This window comes from Embiotoca jacksoni, unplaced genomic scaffold, assembly GCF_022577435.1.
Source record: "Embiotoca jacksoni isolate LCO1_2020_lvr unplaced genomic scaffold, fEmbJac1.0.p SCAF_7, whole genome shotgun sequence".
In the NCBI taxonomy this organism is placed as follows: Eukaryota; Metazoa; Chordata; class Actinopteri; family Embiotocidae; genus Embiotoca; species Embiotoca jacksoni.
In genome coordinates, this window is record NW_027185425.1 from 15340802 (window position 1) to 15354410 (window position 13609).

The 13609-nt window shown below is 41.1% G+C and overlaps 1 protein-coding gene across 1 annotated transcript; it reads left to right on the top strand.

Annotated features, from left to right (window-relative positions):
- The first annotated feature begins 3235 nt into the window (after positions 1–3235).
- On the top strand, positions 3236–8649 carry med10 (mediator complex subunit 10). The gene is made up of 4 exons (XM_069176744.1): positions 3236–3480; positions 3574–3657; positions 6554–6656; positions 7977–8649. The coding sequence occupies exons 1-4, from the start codon at positions 3359–3361 to the stop codon at positions 8070–8072; spliced, it is 405 nt and encodes a 134-aa protein (XP_069032845.1). The 5' UTR covers positions 3236–3358; the 3' UTR covers positions 8073–8649.
- Positions 8650–13609: the final 4960 nt, after the last annotated feature.

The following is a 13609-nucleotide window of genomic DNA, read 5'->3' on the forward strand; positions in this document are numbered from 1 at the left end:
GCCAGCCCCCGGTAATCCTTCTCAGCCAGTCTGTTCTCACCGGCGAGGCGCCACTTCAAAATAAAAGCACAGATACTTTGGGTTACGTTCAAGACACGTCATGCACCACTATTTTTTTTATTTTTTTTTTTATTTTTTTTTAGGAAATACTGTATTCAAGTTCGCTATTACAATACGGACCATAAAACATATTCTTAACTACCCTATAAATGATTGCCTTCACCAATAAAACTCCCTAGTCTAGCAACACCTTTCATGCTACATATGCTGTGAAGTGTAGACATGAATAAGCAACATACTACATGTAACACCAATTACAATTGGTAGACCAGGAACTTCTTTACACATAAAAACAGTGTAGTTCCTAATTATTTAAATTTCGCGATATCATCTTTGGCCCATGCAAAGTGCAATTTGTTTCTATAACACGCCTTTTATTTTGAAAGGTCTGTTCTGGCCAGCTCTGTGTAGCCTTGGGGTGTTCTTGTGTTTACCTGAAACAGTGGAAGCAGGGTAGAAGGAAGCTGGTAGAGGAATGTAGTGTCAGCCTCACCGACATTCACTTTCACTTTTAGTCTCCAGTTTTGTCCTCGGCGATGTCAAAACATGCGTGTTTTTACAGCAAATAAAGATGTCCGACTCTGTTGGCAGCAGCCAGCAATATTTTAGAGGTTAACTGCAAACAACAGGCGTTTTAAAACCACCGGTAGTTTAAGTGAATTCTACAACTATAAAGATATAGGAAGTGACTTTCACAATAACAGTTTATCTGAAAACAGGTCCGTAAAATTATTTGTAAAAGTCCATCTCAACTCAAACTGTGTTTCTCCACTTATTCTAACAGTTGAATGTTGGACATTGTGCAGTAATGATAGATAGATAGATAGATAGATAGATAGATAGATAGATAGATAGATAGATAGATAGATAGATAGATAGATAGATAGATAGATAGATAGATAGATAGATAGATAGATAGATAGATAGATAGATATACACACAGATAGATAGACAGACACATTTAGGCTAAATGTAGGTTTTCATAATCATTTGCTGAAGGAGAGAAGTTTTGTGTGAAAAAAATTAAAATAATAATTCTGTGGTTTATTTATATTTTGTGTTTTTGAAAAGTGAATACAATCATTTATTATTTGAAGAATAGGTACATACACCACAAAATAAAAAAAAATAAAATAAAATAAAAAAAGGAAAGGAAACATAATTTTTAGACAAAAAAAAAAACAAAAAACAAAAAAAAAAAAAGGACTGCGTACTTTTAAATTGACCACTAATTCCTGTTTGCAAAAGCGCAATTTTAGGACAATTAGCATTGGCAACGTCGGAGTATCATACCGGATTATTACTGCAATAAACATCAAGTCAATGAAGATCTAATCGGAGCCTAACAAGACTCACAGTACACAGGTGACGTTAATAGGTGTTATGAAGGTATGGACACACCGCTACTCACTGACCAGGACCGACAAAAGCCGGAGGCTGCAGGTCAGGAAGAGGACTTGCTGCTGATCTGAAATGATCTGCAGAAGGCCTCAGGACGGCTACTTCCTCACTAAAACAGACATTTAGGAATAAAATTGAACAAAAGCTGGTTGAAAAATCGATAACTGCGACGCGCTTTGAATAACTCCATGAGGACCAGCGGACTGTGGGACCACGGAGAGACCAGAGGACCTGGACACAGACAGATTTTTTTAAATTTTTTTTTTTTTATTGTCAAGATGTCTCACGGTAAGTGCATGCTTTTTTTTTGTCACTTTTTCCTGTTATAAATTGAATGCATTTAATGGTTGAGGCACAACCTCACACTCATTCATTTAACATTTAAGTCTATTGAACAGAGTGCTGTTGATTCATTAATCCAGATGTTGGCTACATGACTTTGTGATCGGAGGCTCTTAAACTGAAATGTATGCACATTTGTCTGTTGTTTGCTTCCTGTGTAAAAGCCGTGTTTATAGTATAACTGGAATATATATTTCGTGGTTTGTTTACACAGCCGAGTTTGTGAAGTGTGCGTCTATACTCCTCAGCTGAATATCTCCCTTTGATATTGTAGCTGTTGGGGAGCAGGCACTGTGTATGCCTGTGTTTACATGTGGCAGGGATTTTACAGGAAAAAAATTAAACCGTAGTGACCAAAATAGTAAGGGGGAATCCTGCATTTACAGCATCATCACTGAAAAAGAGGAGCGACCCCCATAACACCAGCAAAAATAATATCTCTGGCGCTGACTGACATCACAAATAGTTTGGAAACCATCTTGAAGTTTGATGTGGAAACTTGAACTCTCCTCTGCACATATACTGTACACTGAGAATAGACTTTTCATTGTGTCCAGCAGTTAAATGTGTGTGTGTGTGTGTGGGTGGGTGGGTGAACATCCCAGCAATTTCAGCAATAATCTATGAGACATAAAACAACCTGCTTGCTTTGTTTGGGACTTTTTTCAGGCCTTATTGGCTTATTTCTTTTTTCAAGAGATGTATGTGTTTGCTTTTGAATGGTGAATTTGGGTGTAGTATGAACTCTGAAGGAGATATTTGGCATATATATATATTTTTTTTCTGTACTGCTGTGTATGCATGTTTAGGCATATAGCTGGAGTCATGTTTCTTTGAAACCGATTTTCACCAGACTCTGAATCAGGTTTGCTGCCAAGCCGAGTTTTCACACGCAAGGAATTTATCTTTGTTGTAGTGGATCATAAGAATGAAACATACAACTCCCACAAGAGACTGATGGTACAAATATATAAATACAATTCGATGAAAAGAGACATACTAAAATATATTTTCGTGCAAAGGAACTGTATGTGTAATAGATGAAAAATATATATCTAGATTAACTTTATTTAAAATAAATAAAGCGTTTATAGTTGGCTTTGTAATTGTACTATACCAGTCATCTGACGCACAAAGCTGAATTCAACTGGTGGTCCTTACGTTTTTATTTTATTAATTTTTATTTATTTATTATATGTATTTATTTTACAATGAAGCTTTTTAAAAAAAAATCTTTTTAAACTATATTTTTTTATTCATTTGTTTATTTTTACAAAGAAGAATTGTATTTAATTTTATTTTCATAAAGAAGCTTTCCTCCAACTATCGGCACGACACTTGCGACACAAAACGACAGTCTGTCATTGGCTGTTGCCTAGGTAACAGAACGGCACCCACAGCTATTGGCTGTCCTTTATTGCCGTAAAGCACTTTAAGCATTGTAGCTGTTGTAGTGTGGATTGCTAACAGTAAACAGCGACAATTTGATAAAGAGATTCTTCTAAACGGAGTCATTTATGTAATTTTATCGGTGGTTTAGCAACAGTTTATTCCAATGGCTGAAAAATTCGACAACCTCGAGGAGCATCTGGAGAAATTTATCGAGAATATTCGACAGTTAGGGATCATCGTCAGCGACTTCCAGCCGAGCAGCCAGGCGGGACTCAACCAGAAACTGTGAGTCATGTCGTCCTCCAGCTCGACACATGAATCCCCCCCCAAAAAATATCAACATTACGTTTAACCTCCTCTGTCGGTTTGTCTTCGCAGCAATTTTATGATATCTGGTCTGCAAGACATCGAGAAGTGCCGTCAGCAGCTTCACGAGATCAACGTCCCCCTGGAGGTCTTCGAGTGAGTCCAGTTCTCGTTGCGGTGTTGCCAAACCCCATTAGGAAATCTAATGATTTTAGGTTGACGTTACTCGTCGCCCTTTTTTGTTGATGTTGCACGCTTCCCGTTTCTGTTATTCTTGATTGTTTAGAGACACTTTAACATTCGGCGAAGACGTACTGTGGAAATATCATTTAAAACCCGTGTTTTGGTGTGGCTCTTCACACTGTACTGTGTTTAGGATAAAAAAAATACATGTAACAGTCCCTGCAGGTCTCCGGCTTACAAACAAACAATTGAGATGGTAAAGAGCTAGAATTGCTTTTTTTTTTATCATCATTACAGGGGTTTTAGTTTTGCAATTCATTTGCACCAGTTTTATCTTCCTCAAAGCTGGTTACCAAGCTATCAGTGACAGGGTCGGGGCACATTCATCAATATGTTTTGCACATGGGGAAGAAACATACGGGTGATCGTTTCACCACAAACAACCATGCCATACCTTAAGCCAGGGGTGTCAAACTCATTTTAGTTAAGCGGCCACATACTGCCCACTTTGATCTCAAGTGGGCCAGACCAGTAAAATCATAGCATAATAACGCATACATAACGACAACATTTCTCTTTGTTTAAATCATTGAAGGTTTTTGGATGATAAACCCTGTTTTAAAGGTCTTTCTACAATAAACCAGAAACATAAAGAGCAAAAACTCAGACATCAGCCCACTGTTTATCTGCCCCGGCTCTCCTCTGCAGATTCCTTCGCTTTGTGACGCGTTTGACGTCAAACGCGTCACAAAGCGAGCAGCGAGCGCTGCTGCCTCCGGAGCAGACGTCGCATTTACGCTGTTTTTGAAGCAATTACTGGCTCGATTAAAAAAAAAAAAAAAAATTACAAAACGTTTGTACTCATAAACCTCCATATTCTCATAGAAATGCAATTTATGTCTTTCCGTAATTTTCACACTCAGCAAAGTCATCCGGCGGGCCGAGCTGGACCCCCTGGCGGGCCGAATCCGGCCCGCGGGCCGTATGTTTGACACCCCTGCCTTAAGCCTACCCTTGACTACCTGACTGGGGATCACCCTGAGTCAGGATGTTATGGGGAATGAGGCAGATTGACCAAAATAAAACAATAAAGAAAAGAAAAGAAAACTAGTTCCCCTCGAGGGTAATACCCAGATGTTTTTGCCAGCTACTGGCTCACTTGCCAGGGTGACAGAATTTATTTCATGGAAAGAGCAGCAAATGAACCACCGATATACTGCAAGAAAACCAATACTTACCGTCTTAAAATCACGTTATTTTATAAAAATCAAACGCATTTAGCTTTAATATACCTGGTATGTCAATCTACTATAATACTGATTACGAGCCGCCTTTGACAGGGCAGCAAAGCAGGTCTGAAATACATGGAAACAATAAACATTTCACAACCTGCGTTTCCCCTTCAAGTAGTTCTCTCTAATCCTCATTAACTGATGCGCAATTTAATGTCTTCATCAAGAAGCTAAATTAAGTTAGCAAATTTAGCTAAAGGAATTTATAAAAGCTTTCACATTGTGAGTAGGCATTAACCAATCACATCGTGTGAAAGTAGAACTGATTTAATGCCAAAATTCCTAATAACAATGTTGGTTGTGTATCTGGCCACCCTGTGTTACATGACAGAGGACACAACAATTAAGAAGACAATGACTTTGAGGACAACTTGTGGGAGCCAGGATGTCAGGACAATGCGGTGTTTACATTCTGCCTAATGTCAGATGATGTCAGCCCTTCACATCTCGTTGTTTCTCTCCTACTCCCTGAGCTCTCGTGCTGTATTTTGATACAGGCAAATTCCCAACGAAGCTATTGTCATTGACATATTTTTGAGTAGGAAATAATGGAAGAAGCGCAGCTCATTCAGACGACGACATGTCTGTCACTGTGAGATGGCAATAAAATACAGGAGTGTTGGCAGGTATGGCTCAAGGACAAGCAGCACCAGAGGGGTGTACTACGAAGCAAGTTCAACATATCCAGGCTTTCTTAGTCTGAGCTGCTCAACAAAGCAGAAACTCGCCGTCAGAGCTGATCGGTACTACGACGCTGGTCATCAGCTTTCTCTGTTAACTCGGGCTTTCTGCTTTCGGCTCTGAGCGCGTTCACATAAAGGAGGAGGTGTTTTTACAAAAAACTATAATGAAGTTAAACACGTAATCCACACTGAAAGCGGCACATCTGCAGCTGCTACATGATGGAAGGATGTGCAAAAAGATCGCAGACTGTGTGAATGTGTCGCTGAAGTTGAAAGACTTCGCCTATTAAATCACCTTACCATAAAGTGCACAGGAAATTCGGACTAATTACATGAGGATATTTCATTAAATTAATTTATTATTAGATGTATTCTCATGACGTGCATGAACATTTTAGTCTTATCATTTCACTTGGATCTTCTCCGATTGGTGATGACATTTTTTTTTTTAGAGAGAACTGATTGGTCAGTAGGCGGTACTTTCAGACGTCTTGATACGATATCTCCAACATAACCTGCGCCGGACCAGGTTAAGTTTGCAGCATCAGTTACCATGGTGATCTAGCCATCTTAAAAGAGAGCCACCTTCGTGAGACTGACAACCCAGGCTTCAGTCTCGACATACCTCGTTAACCCAATAATCTCACTTCGTAGTTCACCCCTCAGATCATGTTGTTGAATCCGTCATTGATGAGCTAACGCGAATCACTCAAACCTTTTTGTTTTGAACCACTCTCGCAAATTCACATTGCTGCCCGTATGAGTAGTTTCGATTGCAAAATACTGTGGTGTCATTTATTTTTCATGTTCATCAGCGTGTAAAGACCTTAAGACCGTATCTGTGCTTCATAGCACCACCACGTCGTCGTCTGATAACCAACTGTGTGTCTGTAGATACATCGACCAAGGTCGAAACCCTCAGCTGTACACCAAGGAATGTCTGGAGAGAGCCTTGGCGAGGAACGAGCAGGTCAAAGGGAAGATAGACACCATGACGGTAAGTGATAAAGCCACCCCTCCTTCTCCCCCCCCAACCACCAACACCACCCACAGACTGCCAACCCAACCACCAGCTGTACAAGACGAAACGGAGCCGTCAAAATATTTAGCTGATTAAATGCTCATGAGCATATTTGGAATTCCTGTAAAGATTAAAGGGTCACTAGCATTATTTAAAGAACCATGTACAGTACTCTCTGTTAACATGACTTCGTTTATTGATGATGAATGAATGAATGAGCCTTGGACACGGACAGCGTGCTTAGAAGTTTTTCTTCTCAGTAGAAACCTGTTACATCAGTTAATTCACATGTTTATGCACTGTTCAGTTGTGTCTGATATTTCTCTGTAACTTGGTGATACAAATGGACATCAGGCAGATTTATTTTGAAAAGCACTTATCAGGTTCTTGGTGTAAAAGCACATAAGTTTAGTTATGTTAGGCATAAAAAAAAAAAAAAAGTCTGCAAATCAACTCGGGCTGCACGATTCCCAATAAAATCAGAGTCACGGTTTTGTTATTAGTCTTAGAATTGAGATCACGATTTCTTTTCAATATAAATGTTTATTACTTCCATTTACCTGATACAGAAGGCAACTAAAACAATATGATGATGCCTGATACAAGATATTCAAATAAAGTATCAATCATAATATAAATATTGAGATTAATCAAGGAAACCTTGTGAGTTTCAGATCAATCGCATCAATGAAATTCTAATAATGAGTCTCATAAAACACTGACGACTCAAAATGTTCAAAAACGACATACTTATGATGATTCATCATCATTGATGAACCTGAGAGAAGATTACATCGTATTTAAACAGCAGGCAGATCATTACAATGTCTGCAGTTTTCCTCGCAGCGCTGCGCCGTGCAGTGAGGTGCAGGTAATTCTCAGCGGGCCGGCGAAACTCGCCAGGATACCGGTTATTAACCTGCAAATCAACCGTGAACGACAGTGAGGGAATTCTGTTTTCAGCTTAATGAATCACTGAATATAAAAACAACTGGCTTTAGTGTTTTATTTAACTTTTGAACCAGTATTTTTCTGTGGTCGGTGTCTCTCGCTCGCGCTCCCTCAGGGCTGACTTTGCGGCCGCTCTCCGCTGCTCTGCGTCACGTCATGTGGTGTAACGCCAAGTAGGAGACCTGCTTTTGACGTAGCTGATGTCCGGAAAGAAAATGCGGCAGGACGGTTGTCGTTAAGAATGAGATCACATTGAGGCATTAATCAAAATCTAAATTTGGATTACAATTTGATTGTCCTAAAATCAGCATTAAACTTCTCGTGCTCTATTTTCTTTTGTTGCAGAAATTCAAAAGCCTTTTAATTTCTGAGCTCAGCAAGGTTTTTCCGGAGGAGATGGCCAAGTATAAGGCCATACACGGAGAGGATGCCCCGTCCTAGTAACTGCTGCAGACATGACCCCTGACCTTCAACCTGTGACCCTTGAAATAAAAGCCTGGACGGTGTTTGACCTCGCAGGAAGATGACCGATTATTATTTCTCATAAATGTTGCCAGTCGGTGTCCTGACAGGAGGAGATCGTGTCTGACTCGGGCAGTCCTCTCGTTTAAACATTTAAACTTCACGTAAAGAATTACAGAGAAACAAATAGATTCATGGGTTGTTAGGTTTCAAGGGTACACGCTCATTTTTACTGACGCAGAATCAGCAGCAGGATATTCCTCCATCCCTCGAGCTGTACAGACGAAAATGGTTCTGCATCAAGGACTTGACTCCATCAGGTGTACATACAGTCTATTTATACTCTCGACCTTTTGTAACGCTTCCCAATCATTGTGCAACACGCCTTTGTACCACACACACTTCATAACATTTTGTATCAAGCTCAGGTTTCTAATGGCCATGACTACAGAATGCAAATGTTAATCCAACAGTGACGTGGTCGGAAATTAGTCAACTCTTTCTTTGTAACTTGTTTGTATATAATTTTTGTTAATAAATGATCCTTTTGGACTGATATAGTAATGTGTCTGTTTTGTTACATTTCAAATATGATGTCTTTGGGTCGTATCGTTTTAGATACAAGTGTGAAATCAGATGTTCGCGTGCTTCTAAATAAGAATATTTATTTGTTGGAAATAAATAAAGTACAGCAAATACATGAATATAAACCGATAAGTATTTGTTGGTTACCATCTGAAAGAATATAAAATGTTATAGGATGACTTTTGTTACGTGGCTCCCATTCAGTATTATTTTCCTAAAAATGAAAGGTCTAAAATACTGTAATGCTTTGATGTTTTTAAAGCAATGCTCCTGACCCTGCTTTGCTGCCATCACCATAAAGTGTAAAGTTTGTTTTAAAATCCCAGGAATACTGTTTGACGTGAGGGACTGTGTCGGTGGGACACGCACAGACACGACCTGCACAGACCTCGTGATGCACCAGTGACGTCTTTGGGGTCGCCTGCGTTGCCTCCAGCATTGTAACTATAGCCCGTCAGTAAGTCTGCCGTCCTGCAACGTAGAGACAGCTGCTCTGGAAACGGACGTGGCTGCGTCATCAGGCAGGTCGCAGCCCGACACTCCTCCTCTTCCTCCTCCTCCTCCTCCTCTACCTCCTCCTCCTTTTCCTCTTCCTCCTCCTGCCGGGGTTTAACCAGCAGCGTCACACCCCTCTGATCCCGGAGGCTGATCCTCTGGGAGCTGGAGGAGGGAAATGAGCCCAGTTATTGGTTTGTGATCTGCTCTGCGGAGGTAATGCAGATGGCCGTCTTCCTCTCGCTGTCAGCCTCCTCTTGAGGATTTCCAAACACGCGTCTTGTTCAGTAACCCGTGGTTTGGTGAGGACGGAGGCCTTGTTATCGTCGCAAGAATTCTGTTTCTCTTTTGGTTTCTCAGCTCAACGTTTAGGTGTTGAATGTGCCTTAAGCATTATAATAAATTAAATATGTAAATAGGTTCATTCTCTTATTACAAACAAACATGGTTCGTACTTACTGACGGCCTAAACGTGTCTGAGCCACGTTCACTCTTCTCATAGTGTTTCTGTTGCTGGCGCACTTTAAAACGGCTCTACTCGGTTCTGGGAGTTTTACAGTTACAAAACCACTTTTCATGATATCAAGTAATAATTTACTTGTTTTTGTTTGGAAGCTGGCCGGAAGCGCACGCCTGGTGCTGTCGGAGGCAAACAAAATCCACCTTCTTTGTGCTAAGCTAAGCTAACCTGACCTGCTAGCGGAAGATTTATATTTACTGTACAGACAGGACACTGATAATATATCCTCTTCACTCTTAACTACGTGTATTTCCCAAAATGATGAACTATTCCTTTAAAATCAAAATGTGAATTATGCATGTTATACACACTAACTTCATCTTTAAGCAATGTGTAGTTGGCATAATGGCGTCTGCCTCCTGAGCTCAGGCTGCTTCCATAGTAGAGGAGCCCGATGACTGGAGGTCCGGCCTCCCATTCTGGTCCTGGAAACTCTCTGAACCACAAGCAGGCCAAAAAATATTCATGGTATAGATGCTAGATACAAATGAAGGTGTTGTTAGTGATTTTAGTGTGTTTGGGTACCTTTTTATTTGTGCACTTCATTTTCTGCCAATGGTCTTATAGCCAATATTAACACAGTAGTAGTTCATCTGTTTATGAGGATTTCAATTAAGTCCATTCATAACAAAACATGTTTGTTTATTAATTTAGTTTAGTTTCAGTTTATTGATCAAAAAATATCACAAAGACAGTCAGACCTGATGCAAACAGAACAGATGATAGAACAGACCATAATCTACCGAGAACTCCAACGCTGGCAGTATCGTGAAACTTCACCAGTCATCCATCAGCCAGAAGGAGCAGAAATACGTTCATATTTCCCTGCACTTCACTGTTCTCAGTGTCTGTCTTGTGTCGAAGACCTTTTCCTCCAACAGAGATTTTTTGCGCCATATGATCACAGTTAATTTGTCCATTCGGCTCCATGTGAGCGTTCGACCTGTGGCAATGGAATAAGACCCAATCAGCCTGCTGTTACCAGACCCAAATTCACTGTGAATATACGCGTCTGTCTACACTCCGCAGGGAATTGTATCCTGTTGTTGCGTCCCACTAGATGTAGACTTTGGGTTCATTTTGAAACTATTGGAGTAGCCTTCGCTGCATCGTCATTGACCACCATATGCGTTGAAACCAGCCGAGGCTCTATCACAGCTGCTGATTGGTCCGCCCTCCAGAGTGGCTGAGCGGACGTTAATGCGAACAGGGATTCCAGACTGCAATCACAATGAAGAAAGTTGAAGCTGTGAGCAATTGTCTGTCCCAACGTGTCCAGATTAGACTAAATATCATTTGGACCAGGCCAGACTTGTGTCCCAGGTTTGGCGTTGGTTACTAGGAGACAAGCGGACCATTGAAGTAATGATGCCAACACTGCCACTTTTTACTCAAAGCACTCCTGTTTTTCTCTCTTCTTCCTCATTTCTATCTTATTTTTTACCCTTTCACCCCGCTGCTGTGTGCGCGCATGACGAAGCTCCCTGCTGCTGCGAGTCACAGTGGCGGTGGTCAAGGGCACCCTTTCAATCCAATAATGAGGCGACTCAGAGAGACCAGAAATTAAATTAAATGCTGTTTTTATCCAGTTTGTGTTTGTGCCTGCGCGCCGTGACATTTCTTTCACGGGGTGACACTGACTGTGTGTGTGGATGTGTGTCGTGATGCTTGACTAACCAGGGAAGGGAAAGAGGAGAGGCAGAGCGTATTGGACTGTAAATATGCCTCCGTATGAAGTGCTGAGGTGTGTTGGATGACTCATTCGAGGTGACTGAGTCTCTTTCCTCCCTTTTTTTTTTTTTTCTTGCACCCAGGCCTTAAACCCTGACAAACATCCTCTTCTTTTACTTGTGTTTCCTTCTTTTGCAAAGAGCAACGCTTTGTCTCCTTCGATGGAGTAGCTATCTGAATTCCCAGAGGAGCCGTGGTGCGTCGTAAGAATGGGATTGAGGTCGATTGAAGTGATTCATGTGGAGGTGTATCCTCTTCCCCCATCAGTATTTGTCATTCTCACAGGCTTGAACGGTACTTTAACACAGGAGTTTATACAGCGCGGCTGGGTGGAGTAAAATACTGTAATTGTCGGATCCTGTGATGTTTCATTTTTTCTGCCGAGAGAGCCCTCAGTTCTCCAATTTCATGGTGTAAATGGGACGCTCAACAACCTACTTTCAGAAACAAAGGCATGAGCGCACCGTGCTGCTGACTTTGTCCTGCAGGTATCACATTGTCAGGGAGGGTTTGGTGGAGGATCATATGATCTGTTTGCCCTCGCATTCTTTAAATAGTTAATTCACCGAAAATCGTGACTGTATGGGTCAGAGAAAAGGCGTTAAACTGTGACACGCCGTTAAAAGTCACCACAACACAACCTAAAAAATAACCAAGAAATCAATTTAATTTAAAGCAGTTATTGGTGCTCACCTGAAACATCTTGTTAAAGTCCATATAATTCAATATTTATGTGTTAGATTTATATATGATGAAGACTAACTGCTGCTCTGCTGGCTTCCCATTGAACGATTTATTTCAGATGTCCCTGAAAAGTGTGTCTAGGCTTTACTGTCTGTGCTGTAAGATCTATTACAGCGCTTCTAATTTAACCCCTTCATGGTTTTGCCATCTATCGTGATGTGAGTGGTGTGGAAGGAGGTGCTTTTGCAGAGAGTTTTATTTTCAGAAATGCTAAAAGCTCATTCAAAATCCAATTGACATTCATAACTACGCAAAAAATTCATCCTCGGGACATAACCCTGCTCAACCGTATGTTGTGTATCTGACTGAATGTCATTGTTTATTCAAGATGTATGCATTTAGGGCAGGCTGTAAGAAATCCCTTTTCCCATAAATCCTAAAGGTTAGTTGGGTAAATATCAAGGCTCAGCAGAGGAGGCGAGTCCACGAGCGAGTCGAGGGGTCACAGATGACTCAGACGTGTGTGTAATGACAACAGGACGGAGAGAGAATTGAATGAATTGAGGTTACAGTTATAGAGTTGAAAGAAAAGGCTTAAAAAGAGAGCTTTGTGAGTTTTATGGAAATGGATGAAACCAGGTAACGGTGATGCACAAACTCACGCATATAGTTTTTAGTGCGAAAATGTTCAAAAATGTCGCAGAGGACTTGTGGGAGCTATTAAGGAGAAACACTCAGTAAACCACATATCAAACTGAACCTATATGTTTATCACAGAAGTCACACTTCACACAATGCCTTGTGACAATCTAGACACACCTGACACTTGGTTGGAAGGGGTTTACGAGATTTCCTACCAAGGTCTCAATACAAACACTTGTGTTGTACTAGTCAAGGATTTTAAACACACCCAATATCTTCCACTATTTAGCTTTCTGTGTGTGGCCGGCTGCCCTGTTTCTATTGGCAACACGAGTATTTGTTACATCGCTTCATCTGTTGCATAGTTTGGTGCAAGTTATTAGAAATAACTGGTTTCAGACACAGACTTGTTAGAAAATGGATGTAGCCTCCAGGTCCGGGGAGTCAAGCCAGTGCGGAAGCGCCTGAAAGTGCGATACTACTGAGGGCCGCTAGTGGCTGGCTCCGAAAAAAAACCAACCTCTCGCTTCAGTAGACTCCAATTCAAAAACCTTGAACTTCTCTCATGAAACATAAAGACATTATGGGGTCAACAACTGGTTTGATTGACAGCCTTGTGTGCAGTCTGGTTTCTGGTAAAGGTGGGTGGGCGTAGTGTCCTCGGGTCCTCGGTTAGATCTGTGAGTTAGATCCACTGATCGCTCCTCCCCAGCTTGTCCAAATATGATCACTTCTGGCTCCAAAAGATGGGGACGGCCCACATGTCCGACTTAAAGCTTCAGAACATCAGTTCACAAATCAGCTGGTGACATCACGGTGGGTCACCACTTGGTTTCAGAGCGCAGGGATGACATTGTCA

Bases quoted from the DNA above. Each gene is read 5' to 3' on its own strand.
- med10 (XM_069176744.1), top strand. From the start codon at position 3,359: ATGGCTGAAAAATTCGACAACCTCGAGGAGCATCTGGAGAAATTTATC. The intron at 3,658-6,553 runs GTGAGTCCAGTT...GTGTGTCTGTAG, and splicing joins GTCCCCCTGGAGGTCTTCGA to ATACATCGACCAAGGTCGAA. The intron at 6,657-7,976 runs GTAAGTGATAAA...CTTTTGTTGCAG, and splicing joins GGAAGATAGACACCATGACG to AAATTCAAAAGCCTTTTAAT.